The 13,296-nt window shown below is 46.1% G+C and overlaps 1 protein-coding gene across 6 annotated transcripts in view; it reads left to right on the forward strand.

Moving 5' to 3' along the window:
• Positions 1–13,296, forward strand: part of BCAR3 (BCAR3 adaptor protein, NSP family member) — a 206,437-nt gene that overhangs the window by 124,785 nt on the left and 68,356 nt on the right. For all 6 annotated transcript variants that reach the window (XM_060302637.2, XM_060302644.2, XM_060302641.2 and 3 more), the window contains exon 3: positions 2,601–2,640. In XM_060302637.2, coding sequence (XP_060158620.1) covers positions 2,601–2,640 — 40 coding nt within the window. The remainder of the gene's footprint in view (positions 1–2,600; positions 2,641–13,296) is intronic.

A 13,296-nucleotide genomic window follows, 5' to 3' on the forward strand; every position in this document is an offset into this window, starting at 1 on the left:
GTTAGTTGCCAATGAAAAAATTCAAGCTTTCAAGTTAGAAGACTTGTATCCTCTGCCATAAGCTTGGCAATTCCCAGTACCTAGTAACTTCTGATGAGATCAGTGATGGTATTAACCAATGTGATTCTTCTTTTACATGATAATGAAATGGGTCAAAATTTGGAAAATCTGTATAACCAGTGAACCAGTGTTTCCCAGAATAGTGGTTATGGAATCACACATGGACAAAATGGCCATTCAAAGTGCAGGACAGATGGAAAAGAGTAAGAGATATGGTTTCAGATTCCACATCACAGCTAACCTTTAAGAAACTACTACTTGTCAAGTTTTGGCATGTTATCGAAGTAGAACATCCATAATTATATGCAGGTCTATTAAATATCCCTCCCTTTCCAATTACATAACTGTGAATGTGGATTTTCTTCATTTATTTCAACCAAGACATATCACGACATATTGAATGCAGAAGTAGATGTGAGGATTTACCTGTCTTCTGGTAAGCCAGACGTTTAAAAGATTTGCAAAAATGTAAGACAATGTCACTCTTCTCACTAAAGTCTTGCTATGAAAAACATATCTGTTTTTCATTAAAATGTTATTTATTTAAACATATAATGGGTTTACTTTAAAAATATGTATGAATATTTTGCAAGTTTCTCGGATTTAATTTCTAATATCAGTAATCAGTAGATATAACCCACATGAACAAAATTTTTCAGAGTCCTCAATTATTTAGAGTGTAAAGAGATCCCGAGACCAAATCATTGGTTTAAAAAGCACACACCTACACGGTTTATCCATGCATTGACATATGTGTCTGAATGTATATAATGTACATTTTAGAACTTACGTAAAAATAGAAACTTGAAGAAGATGAGAAACGGCATTTCAATGGTTCTAACATCTTTCTGCACGCCCAGGGCCAGGCCACTGGGCCAGATGATTAGCATAAGACCGGATGCCTATAAGCCTAAAATGTTAATTCAGTAGAAAACCAGGAGTTTTCGAATTTAAAGGGGAGTATGACCAAAGCCCTGCTGACAAAGTTTTTAGTCACTAGCCGGGTGGTCCCATAGTCGCGAAGTCTGATGACATCAATGCAATGTCCAGACTGCAGCAGAAGAGGTGGTGACCCAGCACAGCAGACGGACTCGGCTGCTTTGGGAAAAGAGGCCTGATTAACACACACAAGCTTGGAGGCAAAGAGTATGCCTGGTTTTCAGGCTCTGAAAGACTGATTTATACCCCTCTTTGATGGAAATGCACCAGGGACTTTGAGCTTAAGCCCTTCTCAGATACTTTGGCCTTACAAAGGGACTCATTTCAGAACCTAATCCGTTTGTACATCCGAGAGGAGCATCTCCGAAGCCAGCCTGCCTCTGTGCGTGTGCCCTGTGTGCAGCCCTAAGTGGACAGACCACTCCAGGAATAGCTTTGGGGGTTGGATCCATTTCACAACAAGATGGTGTGCCCCTGAGCTGTGGGATCGACTCCTTGTGTCCCAGCAGGGGTCCTGCTGCCCCTGTTCAGGGGAGAAGGGCTGCAGTCTCTCCACAGAGGGAAGCATCCAAGCCCCCGAGGGTCTGGGGTTGAGCTCACCCTTCCAGAGGCAGCTGCTTGCCGGTAGTGATCCCCCGCCTTCTGAAGGATGCGTCCACTTTGTAGGTATACTGACACCCCGCCCCCACCTTAAGAAGACTACTCCTGTCGGCTACAGAGCCATTCTGTCCTTTAAAAAATGATCCCGTCTCTGCAGGGTGATGTGTTGATTTTGTGGAGTTTAAGTCTCTGAAGGCAGCTGTCTTTTCACATAGTCTGTTAAGGGGGGCACTTTGCTGTAACTCTGCCGGTGCTGGAAACGTCAGCTCTCATGTCTCTCCCTCTTTTCCTTTGCCTTAGATCCTCTTCCACTATAATAAGTCAGCCTCCTCAGTGACACCACTGCTGTTTACTTTTAATTGTCTGGTTAATCCTAACAGTATGATAGACATGAGCAGACATTAAATGGGGAGAGAAAAAACACCGGGGCACCAAAGAAAATTAGGATGAATTGCTCAGCTTGACAGCAAAAGAGAAAGGTGATTTAGAAGCAGAGCTGGGTTCAGAACTCACTCACCCGGGTGCTGGGTGACCTTGAGCAGCCGATCTGCCCACCTGAGCCTCCGTTTTCTGTCAAAGTGGGTGTGACACAGTTGCCTGGTCCAAAGTGTTGCAGGTTTGGGCATCCAGCCCTGCTTTACTCGCATCTCTCACAGCTCTTTGCTTCGGACCGTTAGGCTAATTTCTATGTTCAGAGTGAATCTAGAATTACCACATATGAATAGTCTAACTCTTGGAGCTTGAATTTGACAGGAAAACATGTGGAGCTTCTAGACTGAGGTCATGGTGGTATCCTATACGTCCTCCACCCCGTGGAGACACCTGTGAAAGAAATCTCTGTCTGTTCTAACTTCCTTATCTGTCTGCTGTGGGTATTGCCTGGGAGGTGGGGCCATCTTAATAATGTGAATGAACAGGGTGAAATAATGTTGGGTACATTTTACCCAGGGTAAGATTGCATTGTTCCCAATTGTTCTCATATTTATATTTTCTCTTTTCAGGGATCAGCATCTTCTGGACCCAACTCTGGAATATGTGAAGGTAGGAAACCAGGATTTAACGTGTAGTAGGGAGCCTGTGGTAATAGATTTCCCATTTCTAACACAGTGTTGCCAGATAATGTCACCATCTGGCTTGTGTAGGAAGCTGGTTAGATTGAAACCACCAGGATGTAATTTGACTGTTTTGGGCTTTTAGTAATCTTTGCAGGGGTCTTATGTCACCCTATTATAAGTTTACAAACTCTTCCCCTTATCTGAAACCCTGGGGGCTAGATGTGTTTTAAAACTTCAGAATTTTTCGGAAAGGTAATATGGTACATATATATATAACACCCCCAAAGGGAGCTGGGGTCAGCATCCCACAATCAAGCCCATCATTTCAGCAGTGAAATGTGAGAATGTTCACGTGAAGTGGGATAAATAGACTACAAATGATTTTACCTAGTTCAGGTCACATTTTGCCACCAAATGAGGTTGGGTTTGTTCTGCTGCTAAATGAATTATTTAAAATTGTCAGTTTTCAGAGTTTTTGGATTTTGGAATGGCAGACAGGAGTTGTGAAGCTGTGTTTACCTTCAGTGGAGGACTGAAGGCTCCCTGAGGCTTCCTGAGCCATCCTTTCCATTTCAGCAGCCACCCTCTTGTTCAGTGGCTAATCTGGGACCATGAGCTGTGTAATACTTTACTTTCCAGTGAGGCTGACATTCAGTGCGTCCAAATACTCAACGCTTCTAAACAATCTTCTGAACAGAAAGAAATGATGCTTTTCACTTCTGTCCCCCCCCCCCATTTTTCAAGTGTGTATCTTTGTTTTATTTTATTTTATTTTCGAGAACTGTAATTACGTCTGGCACCTACAACAGAAAAGAGAACTCGGATTTCTCATAACAAAAATATATCATTAAATTTTAGGAGAAATCATGGTACAAGTTAGGACTTAAGGTTCTTGCCTCCTAGGAGCCACATTTTGTCTTTATTATTCCCGCATCCTGGCTTCGGAGTATTTAGGCCTGTTGCTTTTTGTGTGCCTGTGACTGTGCCTGCCCCAGGGTTTTGGCATTTCTTCCCTTTAGACCAGAGAATGGAAGGTCTAAAGCTTCTCCTAGAGGAGAAAACTCTAGTAGAACCACGTGGCCACTGGAGGCGGTCATAATAAAGTTTGTTGGAATGGAGGTGGATTTTATTTTTCCCCTCTCTTCTACCCCCACTATGTCTAAGCTGTAGCTTAACTGCAGCCAACGTGTAATCCTAAACCAGCAGGGCTGCTGTGTCAGACTCTGGTCAGGGCTTTATAAATGATGTGTTGGCGGCATCACACACGCTTTTGTGCAGGTTGTACTCTGCAAGGAATTTGGGGACACTATCCACATAAACTATGATTTGACTTGACCATAACATAAAAAATGTGCCCTAGACTTCTGCAGTGTGTAAATCACAGCTGTCCTTTAGAACTCACTGCACGCCATGTTCCAGAAACTGGCTATCTCCCACTGCAGGCTCACTCAAGCTGTGCTCACCCGCTCCCCTTACTCCATAATTTAGTTTTTTCTTTTACTGAAGTTCCAGCTTTTTAAGATAATCCAATGATGAATTCTAAACCTAAGCAGAGGCTTTGGGAAGGACTGACTTACTTAGTATTATCTAAGCTATTGCATCTCATTCATGAATATTGGTCATTGTGAGTTGTCGTGTTGACTGAGAAGAGGTGTGAGGTTGTCGGTGCTTCCGTCTAGCTGGGCTCCCCCTGCCTTCCCTGGCAGTGATAGAACTGCTCTTGGTGGCTCCAGGAGTACCCTCTTCGAGGACTCGCTGAGGTGTTCCGAAGGTTACTCTTTCCTCCCATCCTCATCTGAATCCGGTCAGAGCTTTAGAGATGAAATCTCTACGTCCCTCCTTGATGCACTGCATTTTTTTTTTTCTTTCTCACTTTGCCCTTGGTTTGGAGGAATGGCTTGGGGATTTGCTGAGTGAATGTAGGGTATTTTCATTTGCCTCCATGGGCACTAAAGCTCTGAAAACACACTCATAGAGGCCTTGGGCCTCAAGGTCTGAATGGACCCACGTGTCAGTTGTCTTGGGCCAGTGCAGGCCCGTCCTAGCATTTCAGACTTAGCTACCCTCTTGAGCCCTGCTGACCAGCCCATGCTTCCAAGCCCTCGTATATCTGTGCCAGCTGGTGCCTAGAGCCTGGAGGGTGGCTGAAGATGATTGAGGGAGGTGAGAGGTGCAGATAAAGTGGATGCAGTTTGGCCCTCTGACTTTGAGCTGTTTCTTCCCTATCATCCCCTTTCTCGGGCACGGACAAACGTATTCTATGTAAAGTATGTTGCCTCCTGTAGGGCGCTTTCTGGTAGAGTCAGAGTTTTAGCAGTTCATTGTGACCTCAGAATGGGGGCGGGGGGGGCGGGGAGCAAGCGGATATCTGACTGGGTATCATCTCGGCAGTAGAAGCACCCAGTTGGGGCCAACTGACAGCCGTTCTCATCCTTTTAGGAGCCGCCTTCCCAAGTCTCCCTTACCATGGAGACTTTCTAACCGTCTTCACCTGGTTTTCCCAGTGCTCTGATTAAGAGCGAGGTCTGGGACCACCCCTGGTTCCTCGTGTCTGGGCGAGAGGAAGCACTTGAGCTGACCCATACTTCATGGGGTGATGGGGCTGCTGTGTCGTGGCAGGAGACAGGGAGTGACTCCACAGTTCAGTCGTGTCCAGTTTGTACTCTGTGTCCTCCTAGCACTTCCCACAGTTGGCATTGCTGCACGTCAGTAAGGCAGCGTGAAAGGGGACCCGGCAGGTGGTTGCTAGGTTACGAGGAGCTCCTCTGTGTGAGGAATGGAGGGAAAAGTGCTTGGCGGGGAAGCCCTAGGGCTGTTTGGTAGTTCTTTCATTTCTTCAGCAGGCTTACCTCCTGCTGGAGCCTCCCAGTGGCACCTGGTTACCCTAAGTGATGAATTCCCTGCTTGGATGTGATAAGAAAATTTGAATAGATCCAAAGAACCCCCAGGGATTTTGGAATCTTATTCTCCACTGTTTCTGTCTCTTTAATTCTGACTGTTAGCGAGGGGAGTTTTCTTTTTTTTCTTCTTCTTCTTTTTTACCTTTTCCTTGTGTCCCTAGCCCCCTCCTCTCTCCACATTCCCCACTCCCACCGACCCAGTAGCTTAAAACATGATCATCTTGAAGGTCTGAGTTTAACTGTTTTGTAGAGTCATGAGATCCTTTTCTGTAATCAAATATAATTGTTTCTCTTTCACTATATCTGAACAAGACCACTTCTTCCAGACTGGAAAGCAGAAACCTCCAAGCAGCTGCACCTTCCTCTCGCTCTTAAGGTAGTGACTTTGGCTAGTAGTGTGCAACTCTGGAATTTTCCTCCGCGTACCTAGCATACCTTACCCTAGATAAAAACCAACTTTTTTTTTTTTTTAACAGAGGAAATAGCCCTAGGCAAAATTGTTCAGTAGAGTTTATCTTCTGGGCTGCTTTACCTGCTTACTGCCCCCCATTTAGTCTTTGCCATATTTTTACTGCCTTTAAAATGTATTTACTCTGTGTCTAATTTCTTAGACCTGTGTCAGGTAGCTGCTTAGAACATTTGATAAAAATAATTGTACTAAAATGTGAATACATGGTAATAGCTCAGTGTGTTATCCTTCCCAGATAGCATTCCAATAGGAGACTCCAAGTTACACAGCCCCTAAGACCCTCCAGGGAGGGGAGCCTGGTCCACGCTCTGGTCTAATTAGCAGCATGACCTTGGACTTTCCACCTTCTCTCTGTGGGTTCTGAGGCAGGAGATAGGTGGGCCCCAGGCTGAGCAGCTGGGGTTTGTCCCGTTCTAGGGAGACAGGAGGGAGGAGAAGCTGAGCCCTGCCCAGATAAGGGATAAAGAGACCCATATTCCTCATCCTCGAAGTCAAGGAGACCTTCCCCACTACACAGGCGCAGAAAGGATCCTCGGAGGTCAGAAAAGGAGGGGGCACCACACCATAGTAGGTGATGTCAACCTACCCATATAGGTCTCTTTGCTAGAATCCATCTTGGCTAAGAGATGCGCGCGCACACACACAGGGGAAGACCCTGAGATAAACCAAATACAGACTCAGAACCAGGCAAAGCAAGATGATTGGCCAAAGGAAGCCTGGAAGAAATGCCCCGTAAAAGTGATTCAAACTACCATGAGGGCATGACTCTTCCTCTGAGTCTGCCTGTATGAGTCTATTCACATGTATCCTTTTTCCTCCTAATGAACACTTATTTCACTACTTTCTGTCTCTTTGTGGGAATTCATTTCTACAAAGCTGATGGGCCAGGGCCTTGTCACTGGCCACTGTCCCTGATGGTCTAGTGGCTAGGATTCAGCACTCCCCCTGCCGCCACCTGACTTCAGTCTCTGGCCAGGGAACCAAAATCCTGCTTCAAGCCACCGCAGGCCAAGACCATTCGAGATCGGTTCCATCTTCCCCACAACTAGAAAACCAGGGGATGGGCCAACGTCTCTTCTAGTTTAAGACTTCTAGGATCCCCTCTGCCTGTGACAAGCTGGAGCAGAACAGTTTTTGCAAGTGGTAAGGGGTTCTTAATAAATCTATCACTCTTGATCATAAAATTGCCACATCGATTGGAACAAGGGTGGCATTTTATGTTGTGTCTCAGACATTGAGACCAAGGATGTGGCAGATAATAAGTGCCCACCCATCGTATTACCTCAAAAGGTTGGAGATTTACCCGCAACCCTCCTACATTTGCTCTTATGATCCCCTTGCTTTCACTTTAGCAATGCCTCTTGAACCTATGAAACCTGCTTTCATTTTCACTCTTTATCATTCTTTTCATTTTTTTCCTGGGGCTACTTCTTTAACCTTTGGGAGTTGCCCTCCCCCACCCCATACTCACTAAACTATAAATTTATAGTATTTCCTTTCTTCTTCCTCTTAATACCTATCTTCCTTTTAGACTGAAGATTCAAATTCTTTCTAGCTTCTTCACACACAGCCTTACAGTTATAGTATAGAGTCTCTTTTCTGAGAGTGGTTTAAAAGTATATTTTTTAGAGGAGGAGGTGATTAGCTACAGCAGAGCTGGGTGGTTTTTTTTTTTTTAAGAAGAAATGTTTATTACGGTTTTGCGATTTTTCTTTTAGAAGAAATGTTTATTATAGATTTTTTCATTTTAAAATAAACTGTCCTTAAGAAAGACAAATTGAAAAATAAATATAGCAATAGCAAAGTCGAGAAGACATTGGGAAGCCTGTTTTTTCAAATTAAGCAAGGTGTAGGCAAGGCCAGGCTGTGAACAGCACGGTGCCCTCGGACAGAGCCTGCTCTCCAGGCTCTGCAGTGAGCAAGTGTCAGGACTGAATGCAGCCTTTTGTTCCCATGAGCTCCCTAGTGAACGAATATCCTTTCTTTTGTCGTCAGCCCTGGTCGACTCTTGCTGGAACCACTTGGCGAGCTTTTCTAAGATGATTTGCGGTTTCTGAGCTTGCTTTGTGGGTTAGGAGAAGGGATGGGACTGGAGCGGTATCTCGAGGGGCGACCAGCGCCCTTGGACTTCTCCTTCCTCTGGGGTGCACACCGGCAGCTCAGGAGCCCAGAGCTACCCGGAGATCGGTCCTTATGGGGTTAACACTCTGAAAATGCTTTCTAAGAGGGTCTTACAGACTTGACAGACTGCCCAAGGCTCAGATCTCAGCAAGGCCGTTTCCTGCAGTCGGCCGGGGCTACATGAGGTCACCCAGCAGATTAAAAGAGGAGTCATTATGCGAATTCCAGCGCCAAGAATAAGTGCCCGGGCTGTGGGAGCCTCGCTGGGGGCGGGGGCGGCGGGGGCTGTAGCGCCCCCCCCCCCACCTTTGTGCTCAAGATGGCTGCAGCCATGGTCACGGTTAAATAGCCGTCTTTGAGGAGAGTCTTTTTCTTCCAGCGGGGAAAACAGGCCAGTCTGCTCTGAATTAGCCAGCTCACAAAGCCATGAAAGGGACTTACCAAAACAATGGTGCGCTGTGCATTCCATGAGATTTTAACGAGTTACATGAAGCAGATAATGGCCCGATGGCTGGCTCTGCAGGTTTTTGCCTGAGCTTGCACACCCAGAGAGCCAGCACCGCCCCCTGTGGATGAGAAGGCCAAACACCGCCCGCCATGAGTGGGGAGCAGCTTTGGGGCTCATCCTGGGAGCAACGAAGACAGCTCCCATCCAGCTCCTCCCACCCCACCCCAAAAAGTTCTCTGCAGATATTCTTGGGAGGCTTAATGTTACTGCATTTGTAAAAGATTGCTGAGGCAGGGGGAGAAGGCAGAAGAATAGGGATGGAGGACAGGCCTTCATTCAATGGAATCCTATCCTGCAGGTCTGTGAAAATACGGCCATTTATACAAAGTAAAACCTCATCATGAAAACGTACGTCCATTTTGAAATCTGTATGTGAATGCCGATGGTGACATTATTTGTCATTGACAAAAACTGGAAACAGCTCAAGCGTCCTTGGACTGGCGAGCAGATAAACTGCAGACCCACACAACAGCATCCTCTTCGGCCATAAAAAGGAACTGGACTGTTGGATGCAGATAAAACCGTACAGTACAGACAACACATCAGTGGTTGGAAGGAGTAGAGAGAGAGGTCAGCTGCAAAAGGGAATGAGGGAACTTCGGGGCAATGATTGGAATTCCTCGATTGGGGTCGTTTCAAAGCGCACAGAACTGTACAGAAAAGGGTGACTTTTACTCCTGGCAGATTATACCTCAGCTGAGCCTGACTTTCAAAAAAGCAAGCTAAATGCTTATCATAGTTTAGCCCTTCAGCGCTGCCGCCTCACTAGGGGAAACTTTTGGTTTGGAGATGGGCCACATCGGACTGCCGATCAGATGGAGAAAGTGCTGAGCTTGTGGCTACTTCACTGCCTTTGTTCGTTCGACAGATAGTTTGGGGCAGATTCTATGTGTTAGTAATTGTTCAGTCGAGTCAGGCTGAGTAGGAGGAAAGTGTCATCAAGAGCCTAACCTAAGATAGTGGCAGTGGGAATGGAAAGTCAGGGCAGGTGCCGGAGGCCTTTTAGAGACAGAATTAATAGCTGTTTTATAAGGTGTGTTGACAGTTCCCGGCAGGACTTAAATGGAGGTGGTGACAGAGAGGAAGCCACGGGCAATTCCAGAGTTCACACAATGCCTGGCATCTTGCCAAAAGCCGGTAAGGATTTTAGGGGAGGAAAGATTTCCAGTTGGAGACCTTGTTACCACGATGACATTAAGTTAATTCATGAGCAGCTGGGGATATCATTAGCCTGGGGGAGGGGTGTGGGGTGGGCAGTTGGCAAACTACAGCCTGTGACCGAATGTGGCCTGCTGTCTATTGTAGGCCCACAAGCTGAAAACGGATATTATGTTTTTAAGTGGGTTTTTAAAAAATCAAAAGAAGAATGTGAAAGTTGTAAAATTCAAATTTCAATGTGCGTAAAGTTTTATTGAAACACAGCCACATCCATTCACTGATGTATTGCCACTTTCTGACTATAATGATGGAGTTGAGTAGTTGTGACAGAACAGAGCCTGAACTAATTACTCTCTGTCCCTTTACAGAAAAGTTTTGTAGGCCCCTGCTCTAGAGTGAATGCACGTATACTGTCCTTGTTTTTCCTCTGAACAATACGTAGTAGGCTTTCCCCAAAAAATCCCATCTTTCCATGCTACCTCTTCCACGATGCAGCCGTGGGTCATCGACATCACCTTGACCTTGCCCGAGGACACAGCAGTGAGTCCTTGTGCAAGTTGTGTGATCTTGCACAATCACAGAGACAATGCTGTTGCAACACTGCGTGATCCGGACACACCTCAGCCTCCCATCAGGCAGACCCGTCTGCTCTGAGCGGCAGCATCTCTCCTGTCGCATTAGCATCTTCAGCTCTTCTGGGTGAACAGGTGTGCGGAAATAGCTTGAGTCCTGACTGCTCTTGCCTGGGGCTTGTCTGGATAACTCCTCAGGCCAGATATTGCTCTGCCAGTACAGCCTGGGATGTGTTTTCTCAGCGTCCCAAGTCAGAAGTGAATTCCCCAAGGTCAGACCCTGGAGCTGCCCTCTGGAGGTGCTTGAGGGAGCCCGGGGTGGCCTGTGAGTGGAATAACGGCAGGTTCACGTTCATGTTCTGTGCTGCAGCTTTCATCCTTGGCTGAAGGAAGAGGACTCCTCTGAGATCCCCAATAGTAGGAGAGTTGGTGGAGAGACTGGAGAGCTAACATGTAAGCAGGGATCGAAGCTATGGCCTCTGACCAGACTCAGCTTTATAACTGGACTTCGCAGACATCCTCTGGTGGCCTGTTCACCTCTAAGCTCATCTCCTGCCATCCACCTTGCTCACAAACTTTTCCATGCTGGTTTTTCCTGCTGCCGCCGGGTCTTTGCCTTTCCCTCAAGCCTGGAAGGTTCTTTTGAGGTAGAACAGCTGAGTGGTTTGAAGAGGGTGCTTGAATGCTGTCGTGGGTTGAGCTGTGTTCCCCAAAAGATGTGTTGACGTCCTATAACCCCCAGTACCTGTGAATGTGACCGTATTTGGAAATAAGGTCTTTGCACATGCACATGTGATCAAATTAAGACGAGGTCATGCTGGGTTAGGGTAGGCCTAATCCAATGACTGGTGTCTTACAAGAAGAGAGGAATTTGGACACCCAGGGAGCATGCCATGTGATGACAGCGATTGGCGTTGATGTGTTCACAGGCCTAGGAACACTGAGGATTGCCAGTGTTCACCACCACAAGCTAGGAAGGGGCAAGGAATGGTCCCACCTTAGAGCCTTCGGAGAGAGTGTGGCCCTGCGACACTTTGATTTTGGACTCGTAGCCTCCCGAACTGTGAGAGAATATGTTTCTATTTTAAAGCCATCCAGTTCGTGGTAATTTGTTACAGCAGCCCTAGGAGACTAATACAGAGGCACAGCCCCATCTTAGCCATTTCTTGGTTGTGTGACTTTGGGCAAGTTTCTGAAATTCTCTGGAGCTCAATTTCCTTAACAGTAAATGGGAGAATGTAGGGCTTAAATGAGTTCATGCACACAAAGTTGTTAGCACAGTGCCTGCTAGGTAGATGGCACTCTGGAAATGCTGGTTTTGTAGCTGTCACCCTAGTTCTCAGGTGGCTGGTGCATCCCCACTCAGATTTCACTGCCTCAGAGGGACCTTCCCTGACCCCCCTGCTAAAAGCAGCCTCCGCAGCCTCATCACTCTGAGTATTATCCTCACAGCACTTGTGCCAAATTCTATTTGTTTAATTAAATACAACAGTAACCACTCCTCATTAGAATGTGAGTTCTGAGGGCAAGGACCCTTTCTTGTCCTCTTAATAAATATTTAGTAACTGACTGATGACCATATACAGCCAGATGGGAAGGGCATTGAAATTCAGGGGTGAGGGAATGAGCTTGTCCCAAAGATCTTTAAGTTTCCTGAAGTAAGTCACACACAGATCTCTAAACATTTTCCAGAAATTCTTCAGTGATTTTATTTCATGACAGCAAGGAGGTTCCCACCCCTAACCTCACTCTGTCTTCTCTTGCCAACCTGGTATAGTATAAAAACTGTAGAATCACTGTTGTCATCTTAAATACTCACACATGTAGGCAAAGGTATACACTTTTTTTTTTTTTTTTTTGCGGTACGCGGGCCTCTCACTGTTGTGGCTTCTCCCGTTGCGGAGCACAGGCTCCGGACGCGCAGGCTCAGCGGCCATGGCTCACGGGCCCAGCCGCTCCGCGGCATGTGGGATCTTCCCGGACCGGGGCATGAACCGTGTCCCCTGCATCGGCAGGCGGACTCTCAACCACTGCGCCACCAGGGAAGCCCAGAGGTATACACTTTTAAAAAGTGGTTCTGGCAACCTCTATGGCTCTGATCTCTCAATCCTCAGCTCAGGGATCTTGTTATCAGCTGTGAGGTCCCAGTAACTCATCAACCCGCAAATGAGAGGCCAGGCTCTTCAGCATTGGAATCGTTTGCTGTTAAGCTCTGCCCTCTAGTGGTAACTGAATGACACAACAGCACAGCGTTTGGCTGTGAGACAGTTTCTGTGTGTTCTGGGAGCTTTCAATATTAAATGTAAGAGTGTGCCATAGCATTATATTTACAACCTCAGAACTAAGGTCTGTGTTTAAATTATGTAAGAAGGCAAGTCATTTTCATTAGCTCCATATAAGACATTAAAATTGTCAAGGCATTTTATTATTAGAATTAATTGTCTAACGTTCTTGGACTAACAGCTCTAAGATGCTGCAATACTCTATGTACATTTTGAGGGGGAGTTGGCATCGATCTGAAGTTTCACACGTCATTACCAAGAAGTTTTCTTGGAAAAAATTATATTTGAATTGTGACTTGACAGCTGAAAAAAATGGTGACTTGACAGGAAGGAAGCTGGTATTAGGTGAGGCAGAAGACAGATATCACCCCAGCATGCGGGAAAGTGTGTGCCCAGGCTGACTGTGGCAGGAGAGAACAGCAGGCGGAGTCTTCTGGGAAGACTAGGGACTTTCATATTTATTGAATGGGAAGGGTGAGGAAACTTCAAGTGTTCCTAGGAAATTCTGAGATGGTCAAACTGTTAAAGAGAGCAAGAATGCTGAGCTGGGGAACAATTTGATTGATTGCCAAAAATTGTGTATAACTACATATTGCTTTGCAACTTCCTGTTTTCATTGGACATCATTCCCT

Source organism: Globicephala melas, chromosome 1, assembly GCF_963455315.2.
Source record: "Globicephala melas chromosome 1, mGloMel1.2, whole genome shotgun sequence".
Taxonomy (NCBI): domain Eukaryota; kingdom Metazoa; phylum Chordata; class Mammalia; order Artiodactyla; family Delphinidae; genus Globicephala; species Globicephala melas.